At 38.3% G+C, this 15,117-nt stretch overlaps 1 protein-coding gene across 1 annotated transcript; it reads right to left on the reverse strand.

The window, feature by feature from the left end:
- Positions 1 to 935: 935 nt before the first annotated feature.
- Positions 936 to 7,810, reverse strand: chrnb5b (cholinergic receptor, nicotinic, beta 5b). Its single transcript, XM_087798864.1, has 4 exons — positions 7,622 to 7,810; positions 6,642 to 6,751; positions 2,897 to 3,869; positions 936 to 1,133 (listed from the first exon to the last, which is right to left on the reverse strand). Exons 1-4 carry the CDS (start codon positions 7,646 to 7,648, stop codon positions 978 to 980), a joined length of 1,266 nt encoding a protein of 421 aa, XP_087654990.1. The 5' UTR covers positions 7,649 to 7,810; the 3' UTR covers positions 936 to 977.
- Between the last annotated feature and the right edge of the window lie 7,307 nt (positions 7,811 to 15,117).

Here is a 15,117-nt window from a genome sequence, read left to right on the forward strand (position 1 = left end):
TTTATTGAATAATTGAATTAAATTATTCGTATATAAATAGGTTGAGATGTAGCGTAAGATGTTAAATTCGTTAAAAGACGTCAAAACAAAGTTGAGACTTAAAATACCTAAATTGACACAGAAGTTTCTCGATGTGGTCACATGATCGTTTATGTGTCGCATGATTGGCTGAAAGTGTTATTCATCAGCTCCGTACTCGTTTGATATGTCTAGTGGCAGTATTATATCAGCATTTATATATTGAATTAAAAAGGCTTCGATGTATTAATATTAAATTCAAGGGATTACGAATGGGAAACTATCGAATCTATCAAATTTATTTTTGAATATGTGAAAAATTATGATATTCATTTTGAAAATATTCATTTATGTTAAATTCAGTTATTCAATAAATAACATGTAACCTATTTATATTGGAATTATTCAATAAAAACCAATTCAACCTTTCAATATTACATTTATTGAATTCAATAATTCAAAAAGGAATTCAACGTCACAAAATTTGAAATGTAAAATTTAACCAATCATAATTTTGATGGCACTATAATACTTCCATACAGCGGTGGAATCTCATAACAATTGAAGGTAATACACACACTTCAACATAGTTTATATTTAATATATTTCAGTGACTTAAATAACATTATTTTATATTTTAAATACATTTGAATCAGGTTTTTTTTTCTTGTTTTTGGATCATCATCATAATAAAGGGATTCTGATTCTGATTCTGATTGGATTTAGCTTCATATCCTTGTGTTTCTGGTCCATGTTTGGACATCGAGGGCTTTTTTTATTTGTGTTTGTTTCCTTTCATTCACGTGATCTTCAGCTCAAGGTCCGTATGAAAAGTTGCTGGAGGTGAAGAAGAAGAAGCATCGAGAGCTGGAGAAGAACGACGTCCAGACGCATCATTGGAACATTCTCAGCGTTGAAAGTTCAGTTCCTCAGTGTGTTCCTGTGGAGTCTCTGGACCTTCAGCTCTGGTCCACGTCCTCCACCACTGGCGTGTTGTAGCTCTGGAACAGCGGCTGCATGAAGAGGCCCAGCGTTCCCACCACGCACACGAACACGAAGATCCAGAGGAAGAGGCGGTCGATGACCATGGCCACGTACTTCCAGTCCTCGATGATCTGCAGGTTCAAGAGATGACGTCAGTGTTTATCGTATTTATCGATCGGCAAACGTGGCTTTTGGTCAATTTTCGTTCCTGAAAAACGAGGAGAATTTTAATCGGAGGCAGCATCTCCGTCTGGAGCTCCACGCAAATCTGTTTTGACGTCCAGGAAACCAATTATTCCGCTTCTGCTTTTGCTGCTTCATGTTGTCAGCAGAAGATCTACGTCCAGGACTGAAGGACAGCAGCGAGAAATAAGCTTCTTTTTTTAACTGAGAGAATCTTGATGATGAACATCTGACACATGATCAGAAAACTACACCAGAAATACTCAATCTGGGTCAATTTAGAAGGTTTTCTTGTGTAACGTCCATTTTACAAACTCTTTTATTCATTTAAAAATGTATTTAAATAATTAAAATTACTGTGAACTACATAATGTAGGTTTTAATGTTGTATAATTTTGTCAAATATATATATTTTTTTACACTTGAATACAGTAAAAGTATGTAAGTACCATATAATTATATAGAATCTTACTAACACCACGTGTAACCAAAATAGTTGAGTAGATAATTATTTTTAAGAAAACAAAATTATTGTTATAGTTTATTTACCATTTATTTTCCTAAATAAATATAAATAAATAAATAAGATGACTGTCAATCAATATAATACATCAAAAATATATATATTTTTTTTAAATGACACATTTAATTTTAAAGAAAAACATTTTAAATTTCATATATTTTCACACAAAAATAAAATAAAATTAATGTGTTATTCTTATAGTGTAATATCTACTTTTCAATATGTTTCATATATATATATATGATATAAACATTTTTTTTTCCAAAAAAAAATCGCCAAAAAGGACAAATAGAAGAAAGAAAATAAAGATCGTTAATGACTTAAATAAGTTAAATAATTCAAATGTTAAACGTCAAATACATTAAAGAAAAATACTTTTTTGTGAATAAAGTGTCTATAAAAAATGCTTGTTATTTAAATTATTATCACTATTATCATAAATGATCTTTAAACCTTATGTTATCTCTGGGTCAAGGTGACCCCGTGGCCTGCAAACAAATGTGTTTGTGGTATCCCTTGTGTTGTCCCTCCCTGGCTTCCGTAATCCTTATGTTATCTCAGGGTCAAGGTAACAATTACGTTTGTTTTTCGGGACTTTAGGTCACCTTGACCCCTGAGATAACACAAGGGATAAATACATATGCATTGGTGGAGGCCAGTCCTCCTGATTCAGAGACAACACAAGGGATACCACAAACACATTTGTTGTCTTGCCTTCGGGTCACTTTTACCCTGAGATAGCACAAAGGATGAATACATATGCAGTGGTTAAGGTCATTTAATCTTGACCTAGAGACAACAAAAGGGATACCACAAACACATTTGTTTTCTCGCCTTCGGGTCACTTTGACCCTGAGATAGCACAAAGGATGAATACATATGCAGTGGTTAAGGTCATTTAATCTTGACCCAGAGACAACAAAAGGGATACCACAAACACGTTTGTTCTTTGGGGTCACAGGGTCACCTTGACCCTGAGATACCACAAAGGTTAAGGGTAAGTTAAAACAAAATTTAATATTAATAAATTGTCAACCTCGGCTGTAACATTTTACATGTTCCAGCTATTACAAAGAGACTGTTTCTTTAAGTGACAGCACAGGATATGGCCTGAGCCAAACCCCTGCAGGAGCCAAGGTCTCAAGTAAATAATATTTTTTTCAATAGCGAGTCATGATCATCACTCACCCCTTCGTCGTCGTCTTCACTCTTCATCTTGTCGGCGATGTAGCGCACGCCGTCCACGGCGTCCTCCATGTCGATGTTGCACTTGAGCGTTGACCTCCTCCTGACCTCGCAGTTCTCCGACGACCTGTTGACCTTCCAGCCGTAGTGCTTGGCCGACTCCTCGTTGATGTAGAAGGTCGACGACGAGGAGTCGCCCAACCCCGCCGAGCAGCCGCCGTCGACGCCGCGCAGCTTCTGCTGCTGGTACTTCCTCCGGAACTTCTCGCGGATGTTGGAGCTCCCGGGCCTCCTCATGAAGAGGAAGGACGGGAGCCGGTACAGGAAGAAGCGCTTGACCCAGGCCGGCATGGTGTGGGTGCTGGGCGAGCGGTGGTGGACGTTCAGCACGCACACGCTGGTGACGATGGAGAAGGTAACCAGGACCATGGAGAACATCAGGTACTTCCCGATCAGAGGCACCGCCAGCGACGTGGGAGGAACGATCTTGGAGATCAGGAGCAGGAACACGGTGAGGGCCAGCAGGACGGAGATGCACAGCGTCATCTTCTCGCCGCAGTCCGACGGCAGGTAGAAGACCAGGATGGCCAGCGACGTGATGAGGATGCAGGGGATGATGAGGTTGATGGTGTAGAACAGGGGCTTCCTCTTGATGATGAAGTCGTAGGTGATGTCCAGGTAGCGGATGTCGTTGGGGTCTTCGTTCTTGCGGCCCGGCAGCGACACGATGTCCCACTCGCCGCTGGGCTTGAAGTCGTCGCGGCTGGCGAAGTCGCTCAGGAGGATGAGGTCGATCTCCGTGTGGTCGTAGGTCCAGGAGCGGAACTTCAGGGTGCAGTTCTGCTGGTCGAAGGGGAAGTCGCGCACCTCGATCTTGCAGGCGGACTTGTAGATGGCGGGAGGAAGCCAGTTGACCTCGCCGTTGTTGGACACCACGGCGTTGGAGTAGAAGGAGACCTCGTAGGTTCCATCGGCGCTGGAAGAACAGATGGAAGTAAATCAGTGACAGGATGTTGAAGGTCGCCGGTTCGCTTCCAGGCCTGTCTGTGTGGAGTTTGTATGTTCTCCCCGTGTTGCGTGGGTTTACTCCGGACACTCCGGTTTCCTCCCACAGTCCAAAAACATACAGAGGTTCATTGAGAACTTTGGGAAATTGTCCGTAGGTATGAGTGTGTGTGTGAATGGTTGTGTGTCTTTGTGTGTCCTGAGACAGACTGGTGTCCTGTCCAGGGTGTCCCCTGCCTCTCGCCCTATGATACTGGGATAGGATCCAGTCTCCCCGCGACCCCGGTAAGGGATAAAGCGGTAGAAAATTAATTGACCTATTTTAGGTTTTATTGATTAAAATGTTTTGGTTTTTTTACCATAGAATTTTTTTTTCAATAATACTTTAAAATAATAATTGAACACATAGAGTTTAATTTTCTGATTCCAATAATCCAAAAATAAATGTTCTAAATTTAATATTTTTTAATTCGTAGCCCTTTAAATTCAATGTAAATGTGTTGGTATAAAAGTGTCACCAGACCACACCATTAGAGCTATTGATCGAACTCTCGGCCAATCACGCGACGCGATGATGATCATGTGACGACGAGGAAGCATCAGTTCATTATGGCGGATCCAAAGAAAAATAATAACATCGTGATCATGTGACACCATAAATAGCAACATTTTTATATTGAATTTGAAACGCTATAAATTCCATAATGTTGAATTTAGAAAATAGATTTTTGAATTAGAATATCAAACTTTAAGTGAGTAAAAATTATAATAGTTTCGATAATATTACAAACGTTTTATTTTATTATTTTAAAAAATCCATTAAATTCAACCCAACATAGTTACTATGGAATTCAACAATAAAAACTGATAATTAAACGACATTTAAATTAAATAGTTTCTTAAAGAGCCAAAGAATTTGAACAAAGGGTTTGAAGGTCACATGTCAATCATCTATAAAATAGGGAGTAGAGAAGTCAGGGTTTTGTACCGAGGACCTTCAGTTCGTGTCCGTGAGGTGGATTTGCTGAGAATGACTTTATTCCTTTATCTGTGCTGCAGGAGCTGCATTATAGATGCCTGGACCATCAATTATAGAGCAGGTCAGGAACTGAAACATCACCAGAAATGCTCGGAATACACGGAAATGTTCTGACCCCAGCAAACAGGTTTCTTCATGTGGTCCTGGGTTTGTTCCATTTAGACCTCAAACCATCAAACAAATCAGATTAGTTTTGAAGGAGTGAACCAGTGACGCGTTGGTGAAGCTTCATGAAGCAGTGTCATTATCTTCAGAGTCCACTAGATGGCGTCTCTGCACTATTTTCTTTGTTTTGAACAACTGTTCTAATGAAACATCATTTTTAAACTGATGACGCCCCCTACTGACCTCTAAACAACATGGCACTGCTTCATGAAGCTTCATGAAACAGTGTCATTATTCTCAGAGTCCACTAGATGGCGTCTCTGCACTATTGTCCTTTATTTGAACAACTGTTCTAATGAAACATCATTTTTAAACTGATGACGCCCCCTACTGACCTCTAAACAACATGGCACTGCTTCATGAAGCTTCATGAAACAGTGTCATTATCTTCAGAGTCCACTAGATGGCGTCTCTGCACTATTTTCTTTGTTTTTAACAACTGTTCTAATAAAACATCATTTTTAAACTGACGGCGCCCCCTACTGACCTCTGAACAACATGACACTGTTTCATGAAGCTTCATCACTAGAGCATTTCGGGATATTAAAAACAGAATGACATTTTTTCGTCAAGAAAGAAACTGTGTTTAGATCATGATCGAGTCAATGTTTGAATTTGGATTTGTAAGATTTTCACATGTATGGCCTCTCACTGCTGCTGCAGTTGATTCCGCTCCATTAAGAAGGAGACAATTTAATCAGACAACAATGATTCTGCTGTTTTAAGACTGTTTGGGAGAGATTTTGAATGACCTTGGAAAAGACCCCGGGCAAGAAACTTTTTGTACTAGATAGATTAATGCAACAGAAAAATATTAACAAATGCAGTGAGTATTTGCATGTTAATTGTACATAAAATATTTTATTTTTAAAGATTTATGAAATATTTATTTTTAACAAAAAATTAAATAAACAAAAAACATTATAATAATACAATAAAATAATACAGTAATATTAAAAAAGATGATAAATACAGAGTTTTTTGAATATTGATAAAGAATGCAGAGAAAAATATCATTTCATATCACTGTGTCCATTTTTCTCCTACTGCTCACTCTGTTTTGAAGACCACCTACCCCACCTTGAAGTCTCATCGAAGGAATTCTCTAAGAATTAATTTTTTTCAGAACTGAGTCAACATAATTCCTGAATCGTTAAAAAATGATTGGTTGTTTTAATTCTATGCTTTAATTTTTGAATAAAATCACGTGAAGTTGTCTCCTTGGCAGAGGTATTTGCTGCTTTTCTACTTGAGTTGTGTAACTTTTCTCTTCTCTGATCCGAGCCAACATTCCACACCATGTATTCTGAGGACAAAAGGGATCTCTTCAGGGTACCGAGTCCTTCGGGCCCCGCAAGAGTCCAGACTAGTGACCCGGCATGAAAGAAGTCACTCAAGGATGTCGGAGACAGAACCGTCGAGGCTTCAGGCCTGAGTTTGTTAAGAGCGAGTGTTTCCACGAGCTCATTATGATGCAACACTGTCAGAACTTTGATAAGAAATACAAAGTACATATTTAAAAGTGAAGAGCACACATACTTGTTGTAGAGCACGATGTCCGGTAACCAGATGTGTTGCGATGGAAGACGGATTTTCTTGATCCCTTGATAATCGTCAGGATTCCACATCAGTCTGTAGTCGTTCCACACCTGGAAACAAACGTTATTCTCAACCTTTTTCTGGCTTTTAGGAGAAAATGAAGATGGAAATATGGAAATTAAACTATGATAGTGTGTCGTTAATGTGTTTTATTACATCTTCATGTATTTTACATAATAAAATGAGCTAAAAAAAACATGAACCATAACTGAGAATACCTTTAAAAAAACTCATAATCTTAGTTTATATTTATCTTAAATTTCTTTGTTCAAAATATCTATTATATTTCCTTTTTCACGAATATTTTTACTTTTTACGGACCAAAAAAAAGCAAAAATTAGCTCATTTTGTCTAAAAAGCAAAGTTTTACAAAATTTCAGTTTACGTTTTAAAATCAATGTTAAATTTGCTGATGCTAAATCAATGTATCAAAACATAAATCAATGTATTTAAAAAAAAAATACATTGATTTATATACTTATATACTATATAGACTTTTTATGAAACCGTAAACAATTATAGTAAAATAATGAACAATAATCTAATGATAAAATGTATAAATTATAAAAAAGAAAAGAAAAAAAGAGTTTTAAATATAGAAATATTTAATGTTTAAAATACATGGACTTTTACTGATGGTACGAATTTTAATGGAATAAACATTAGTGGAAAATGTATGAAATTATGTTTTTAAACTATTAGAAAAGTTTCAGAAATATTTTAGAAATTAAGACGTGTTGTCAATTAAAGACATTTAAAGGAAAACAATTATATCAAAAATCATTTGAAATAAATCAAGTACAAGGCCTGATTTATTTTAATTAATCTGGACTTTTTATCAACCTTGGAAGCCAAAAGGTAGATTTTCTCGAGTCATAAAACGTGTTCCTCTGGAAGTACTGGTCCAGAAAGACACGCACCTGCGAGAGCCAACAGTTGGTCGTCATGATCTGCTCGCGCTCGTTCACGTTGATGAGCTGAGCCAGAGACACCTGGATGTAGATGGTGACCTGCTGGCTGTTGTTGACGGCCGGTCGGATCAGCTTGTTGTAGCGATCGGCCGACAACAGTTGGTTGACGAGCTGCTCCTCCACGTCTGCACACCAGGCGGCTGCAGAGAAGAGGAACCAGAAACTTCGACGCTTTAGCTTTTAAATCCACACGTTCAACATTTTTACAAATAGTTCTTTTTTAAAAGGTGAATAACATTTGTTTTTCCGGATCAATGCTTAAACCTGTGAATGTTTTTGTGGATATTTATACGAATAAGTATCCCTGCTATGTTGTGTTTTTAATTCTTGAAGCTTTCGCGTTTGAAATCTGATTTAACGCTTTAACTTAAACAAAGAATAGAAATAATATCTGGTTTAAAGTTAAACGTTTTACTTGCAAGTGAGAGAGAAAAACACAGAGTTTACATGTCTGTCTGAATATTTTCTGAAGCACAGAGCTGTTAGTCTGCCGTTATATCTTCAACGCAGTTTCACAAGCCGTTACTTATCTAATCTCACTCCAAACACAAACTTAAGTGAGTTAATATCCTCAGTGTCAGGGTTATTCCTTCAGAGGTCGTACCTAACGAAGGACTGTCTTAATATTTAATCAAATTATTTCATGGGGCAACAAATATTAACCAAAAGAAAAAGAAAAAAGGGTGAATTTAAGAAAGTTTCTATTTGATATAATAATAAATGCAAGATAACCTTGTGTAGATGTCTTTGTACTTCAGTTCTACTCTGACCTCATGAGGGCCTCATACATACAGTGAAAAGGGATGCGGCCCTCCGGGGGCCACACATTATTCATAGGGTCTCGACAAAGACACATCAAACCGGAACCATATCTGCGAGAAAACATGCTGACTCTGCAAATACTCGTGAAACATTCCAAGACCCCGACGAAATACGTTTGAAGACTCTCAACGTCTCTTTAACGACGCGGTGGCAGATGTACTACAAATTGCGTCAGGGGTGGGATGATGACTGTAAGCACATTTATGGACCACGAGAAGTTTTGATACATGTAAGAAAGACTTTTCGTTGGTCGTCAATAGATCAGTTTTCTTCCACTCTACATATCAAAGAGTAGAATTTGAAAACTACTGTATGTTTTAATGTAATCCGTTTATTTTTCCATGTTTTTTTATTATTATTTTACACGTGAACGTTCCTTTTAATCTATTGTTGCAGATTTGAGTCATTCCTGAGTTGATTTCGACAGTTTGATTCATTTTTCTTGCAGCTTCCTGTCCAGCGTCTGCTTTCACTGTGTTGCGTTCTTTCTCGATATTTGCCATTTATTGTGTTTTTTACGCATTTAAAAATATATATGTTTTTAATAAACTGAGCTCATTTTCTTTCGTTATATTCCTCGATGCTTTTTTTTAAGGCATTTTTTTTATATCTTTCGTCAGTGATCCCGACAAGTATTTTCTTTGAGTCACGGTTGAGAAATACTTCCTAGTATATACTTTATTGAATATTGTTTTGATTGTTTAAGCGCTTTGTGACCCTGGTCTGGAAAAGCGCTATATAAATAAATATTACTTACTTACTTACTTACCTAGTATTCTTTTGGGAAAAACAGTATTTTGCTACAAATTGCGTCAGAGGTGGGATGATGTCTGTAAGGGTGAGTGTGGACCATCAGTAATAGCTACATTTTGGGGAAATTTTACACCTTAAATAAAAAAACTTTCTCCATTTTTTTCCACCTACATATCAGCTTCACTTCAAAAAGTACCTCGAGTTTATGTTAATTTATCATTTTTTCTCTGGATCTAGTCTCAGCCTCAGACTCGGTCAAACCCCTCGGTGTCCTCTGGCTCTAATGGAATCTCATTCTGCTGGAAAAAAAATGTCAAAGCGGAACAAAAAACGCCCGAGAAGGAAAATCTTCCACTTCCTCGACTCCGACGTTCCTAATTCCATCATCGCAGTGGAGTGAAGATCGGGATGACTCAGTGGAACCAGGCGAGCGTGGGGTGTCTGAGGGAACCCGACGTGGCAGAACGTGACTCACGGTCGTGTGCGGCGCCGAGACACCTGTGGTCGCCCGTGGGCCCAAAACATCCGGTCGGGGAAGAGGTTTACATGATGGATCCAAAATGTGTGGATCTGTGTGAACGCTCGTGTCCTCTGGTTCAACTCCTGACTAGACAATACTTGGATTCCCTTTAATCGTCATTATTTGTATCTACTTGACAGCATTAAGGGTGTAAGATAGAAACTACACACTTTTTCAAGATGCTCTATCGATTTGTTGGCTTTAAAATCACATTCTATTTGTATCTTTTTTTTATGGTTTGTGTTTTTTAATTGACATTTTTGCATTGCAATTAAACTTCTAGACACTAGATGGCAGCAGTTATTACGTCCTCCGCAGCTGAAGGAACTATATTATCCAATGACAAGATCCTGGTAATGACTGAGGACGAGAGGATACAGTGACTCCAGCAGCTTTTAAAGCTCATGTTTGGACATATTTTGGTTTGAAAAAACAAATGAAAGCAGTTACGACTTCGTCAAGAGTCATGTGGTCTGTAAATACTACAACACCAGAGTCAAGTACTACACATATATATTCCTTCATTCCATTACACAGTTGTCGGAAGAGGATGGACAAAACCTTTTAAAATTTTGGACTATTTCAATCTCAATTATTTCGTTTTCTTGCTCTTGATTTTGTGTTTCCCTATATATTTAAACCTTTTTTGACCTATTGTTGCAAATTTGAGTCACATTGAGTTAATATTGAGTTTAGCTTTTGTCTTTTTTTTAGCCCTTTGTTTTAAAATTCCTGCTTTTATTTTGACAGTTTCACCTCCCCCTTTATTTTGAAGATAGTCTTGTTGAGATCAGCCATTTCCTTTTTCAAAATGTATTTTGTTCATAAACTTTTCTTAAGACCGGTGAGAGAAATCAGTTTAATAATTTATTGTTTAAGGCACTTTTTATATCTTACGTCAGTTTTCCCGAGAAGTCTTTTTTATCATTCTTCCTGGGAAAATGGACAAAGGGATATGAATCGACATTTTTCTGTGCATCCTTTAACAACATTCAAGAAGCTCTTTATTGATTTAAAACCGAAAATTCATTTTTTTAGTGTCATAAATCCTTGAAAATAAAATCATTTTGTTTTTTTTAACAATTAACATGCAAATATTTACTGCATTTGTTATTATAATTAATGCTACTTTTGTGTTGCATTGTTGGAGCAGCACTTCTGAGATTTCTCTTTATTGTCAACATCTCTTCATTCCTTCACATTCTCAGGGAACCCAAGTTTTCTTTAAATGGTATCACAGGTAGGATGGTCAGTTCAAATCCTTCCAAAAAAAAAGTTTATTGAGCTTTTGTTTGTTGAATCCATGACAAGAGAAGGTTTTTTTTTTTTTTTCTTACTCACTCGGAGTAGCCGACGGCACAAGATCTTCTATAGAAAATGTATTTTGTGCAGGTCCAAGCATTCTGGACTCACATCCAGCTGACTTCAGCAGGACTAGCGTTGATGTCTCTTGACGTGTGGAAAGTGCACAGTTAGCAGCTCGGAGTCGTCGCTGTCGTACCAGCCGTCATGTCAGGAGACGCTGAAGCGACAAATGCTCGCCGAGACACGACAGGAAGCCGTGGCCGAGACGAGAAGGTCTACTAAGAGGACTCGGTCGCTCCGGATCATCGTCTGACTGGAGATCGGATCATGATCTGAAGCGGTTTACGATCCGAGGCCTGAGGCGTAACATCAGGACACATCTGTCTGTCGGCTGCAGACGACAGGAAGTCAATACAGATCAGCGCAGACACGGGAGGAGGACAGAACATTTCATTCTTGGCTCCTTTGAAGGAAAAATACTTGGCAGACTTGTGTTTTACACATGATCCGATACAACGTCTGCACACGTTTGTCGTCTCAGAAGTTTATCTGTGAACAGTTTCTATGAAAGATTTTACTTTGTATCATTGCTTCGTAAAAATCCTCTATTGTTCTTTCAAATCTGTTCATTGTCTCTTATGTACTAATACTGGTTGTTATTACTAAAAGTTTACCTATTATGGAATATGACGCTCAAAAGTCAATTTGGTAATACTCCATGAGTATCTTTGGTGTTTCTTCACGATTTATGCTGCGATGTTATACTGCAATCTTACTCTGTGGTGCTACTCGCAATTTTACTCCGCGATCTTACTCCACAATTTTACTCCACAATGTTACTCCGCAAAGTTACTCCGTAATGTTACTCCGCAATGTTACTCTGCAATGTTACTCAACAATGTTACTCCACAATGTTACTCCGCGATCTTACTCCTAAATTTTACTTCACAATGTTACTCCGCAAAGTTACTCGGCAAGGTTTCTCCGCAATGTTACTCAACAATGTTACTCCACAATGTTACTCCGCGATCTTACTCCAAAATTTTACTCGGCAATGTTACTCAACAATGTTACTCAACAATCTTACTCCACAATGTTACTCCGTGATCTTACTAGACAATTTTACTCCACAATGTTACTCCGCAATGTTACTCAACAATGTTACTCAACAATGTTACTCCACAATGTTACTCCGTGATCTTACTAGACAATTTTACTCCACAATGTTACTCCGCAATGTTACTCAACAATTTTTCTCAACAATCTTACTCCACAATGTTACTCCGCGATGTTTCTCCGCAATTTTACTCTGCAATGTTACTCAACAATGTTACTCCACAATGTTACTCCGCGATCTTACTCCTAAATTTTACTTCACAATGTTACTCTGCAATGTTACTCTGCAATGTTACTCCACAATGTTACTCCACAATGTTACTCCGCGATCTTACTCCTAAATTTTACTTCACAATGTTTCTCCGCAAAGTTACTCGGCAAGGTTTCTCCGCAATGTTACTCAACAATGTTACTCCACAATGTTACTCCGCGATCTTACTCCAAAATTTTACTCGGCAATGTTACTCAACAATGTTACTCAACAATCTTACTCCACAATGTTACTCCGTGATCTTACTAGACAATTTTACTCCACAATGTTACTCCGCAATGTTACTCAACAATGTTACTCAACAATGTTACTCCACAATGTTACTCCGTGATCTTACTAGACAATTTTACTCCACAATGTTACTCCGCAATGTTACTCAACAATTTTTCTCAACAATCTTACTCCACAATGTTACTCCGCGATGTTTCTCCGCAATTTTACTCTGCAATGTTACTCAACAATGTTACTCCACAATGTTACTCCGCGATCTTACTCCTAAATTTTACTTCACAATGTTACTCTGCAATGTTACTCAGCAATGTTACTCCACAATGTTACTCCACAATGTTACTCCGCGATCTTACTCCTAAATTTTACTTCACAATGTTACTCCGCAAAGTTACTCGGCAAGGTTTCTCCGCAATGTTACTCAACAATGTTACTCCACAATGTTACTCTGCGATCTTACTCCAAAATTTTACTCCGCAATGTTACTCAACAATCTTACTCAACAATCTTACTCCACAATGTTACTCCGTGATCTTACTAGACAATTTTACTCCACAATGTTACTCCGCAATGTTACTCAACAATTTTACTCAACAATCTTACTCCACAATGTTACTCCGCGATGTTTCTCCGGAATTTTACTCTGCGATGTTACTCCACAATTTTACTCTGCGATGTTACTCCACAATCCACTCCACAATACTACTCCGCAAAGTTACTCCGCAATGTTGCGCCGCAATGTTACTCCGCAATGTTTCTCCATACTCTTTGATGCTACTTCGTGAAGAGACTCTATGATGTTACTGCCGGATGTTACCCCGGGATGTTACTTCGCAATGCTACTTGACGATTTAACTCTGCATGTTACCCCCCAAGGCTTTGTGGTCTTACTCCCAGGGACTCTGTGATGTTACTCCGCAAGGCTCTGTGGTGTTCCTCCAAGAGGGTCCTTGATTTTACTGCACAATGTTATACTTTGATGTTACTCTGTGATGTTACTCTACAAAGTTATTCTGCGTTGCTACTCCGCGATGTTACTCCGCGATGTTACTCTGCGATGTTACTTCGTGATGCCATCCGTGGTATTACTCTGCAAGGCTCTGTGGTATTTCTCTGCTAGGATTTGTGGTATTACTCCGCGAGGCTTCGAGGTATTAATCCACAAGGCTCAGTGTTCATTACTCCCCAAGGCTTTGCCATGTTACTCCGAGAGGCTCCGTGATGTTGTTCTGAGAGGATCTTTTGAATTACTCCACGAGGATCCTTAGTATTACTCACTTCGGCTCTGTAGTATTACCTTGCTAATTGCTACAGAGTAAAACCGAGTAATGCATCAGGTACTGTGCTACAATAAAATATTATGGTGTGTGTACAAGTATCCAAAATGGCAGCTGTGCTTTCAAAGCAGATTTTGATCACAATGCAATTTATAATTTGAAAGATATTGTGATTTCATTTTAAGGTTTTCCTGTTGGTGTTCAGTCAGAACGATGGACACAGAAGCAGAAGGAAGCGAGCGAGTCGGTGCAGAAGTGGAGAAGAAGTTCTGGTGATGTTGGGTCGCGGGTCGGAGGGAAAACTGTAAAGATAAGTCGGGGCGAAGTCTTCCTGCAGGTCCATCACAACACACTCGCATCCACCTCGCTGCACTCCGCACGCCTCAATTATTTATCGCCTCTAAAATAAAAATGCCATCATCTGAAAAAAGCCGAGTCTCGAAAACACAATCGAAAGAAGATTCTTCCTGCACCGACACCACGATGCACGTCCAGAACCCTCTCAGCCGGACCCGGAGAGTCCGGGATTCATGGAGAGTAAAAGTTTCTTCATGTAAATTATTCAATCTGCTGCCATCTGGGTGCAGCGAAATCATATCTCTGTTGTCTGTGGGCGGTTTTTCTTTCAGATTAGCAGTGACCCATGTGGCGGTTCTGTGCCGCTACAAGCCTTTGGTCACCATGGTGACAATAATTAAAGCTGGCAGCTCACAGAAGCCGTTAAGATTCTTCCAGGACTTTTTAAAAAGAAGCGAGTTTACTTTATGATTTTGCTCAAGACGTCGATATTCCCTTTCACTACTGTCAGTCGTCTACACCCCTGCCTGCACTCTCTTCTTCGCCTCCCTTTAGCTTAGGTTAGGTCTTTGTAATCACTTCAAATCTCTTTATTTTAAAACCTCTACAGGCTCAAAATCAATTGAGGAAGAACTTAAGAGAAACCATAATAAATAAATATTAACTTTAGAGGTTTTTTTGGTGAAAAAAGTCAATCCTTGTTTGGAATCTTTACATTAGTTTAAGGGATTTTAAAGAACAGGTATTTGGTATTACAATGTTCTGACATAAACATTAGTAACCAGACTTTAATCATTGATTTTGATGCTTTATTTAAAATTATTTATTTATAATTTGCAATAATATTGTCATTCAA

The sequence above is a fragment of the Callionymus lyra genome, chromosome 9, assembly GCF_982586985.1.
Source record: "Callionymus lyra chromosome 9, fCalLyr1.hap1.1, whole genome shotgun sequence".
Lineage (NCBI taxonomy): Eukaryota > Metazoa > Chordata > Actinopteri > Syngnathiformes > Callionymidae > Callionymus > Callionymus lyra.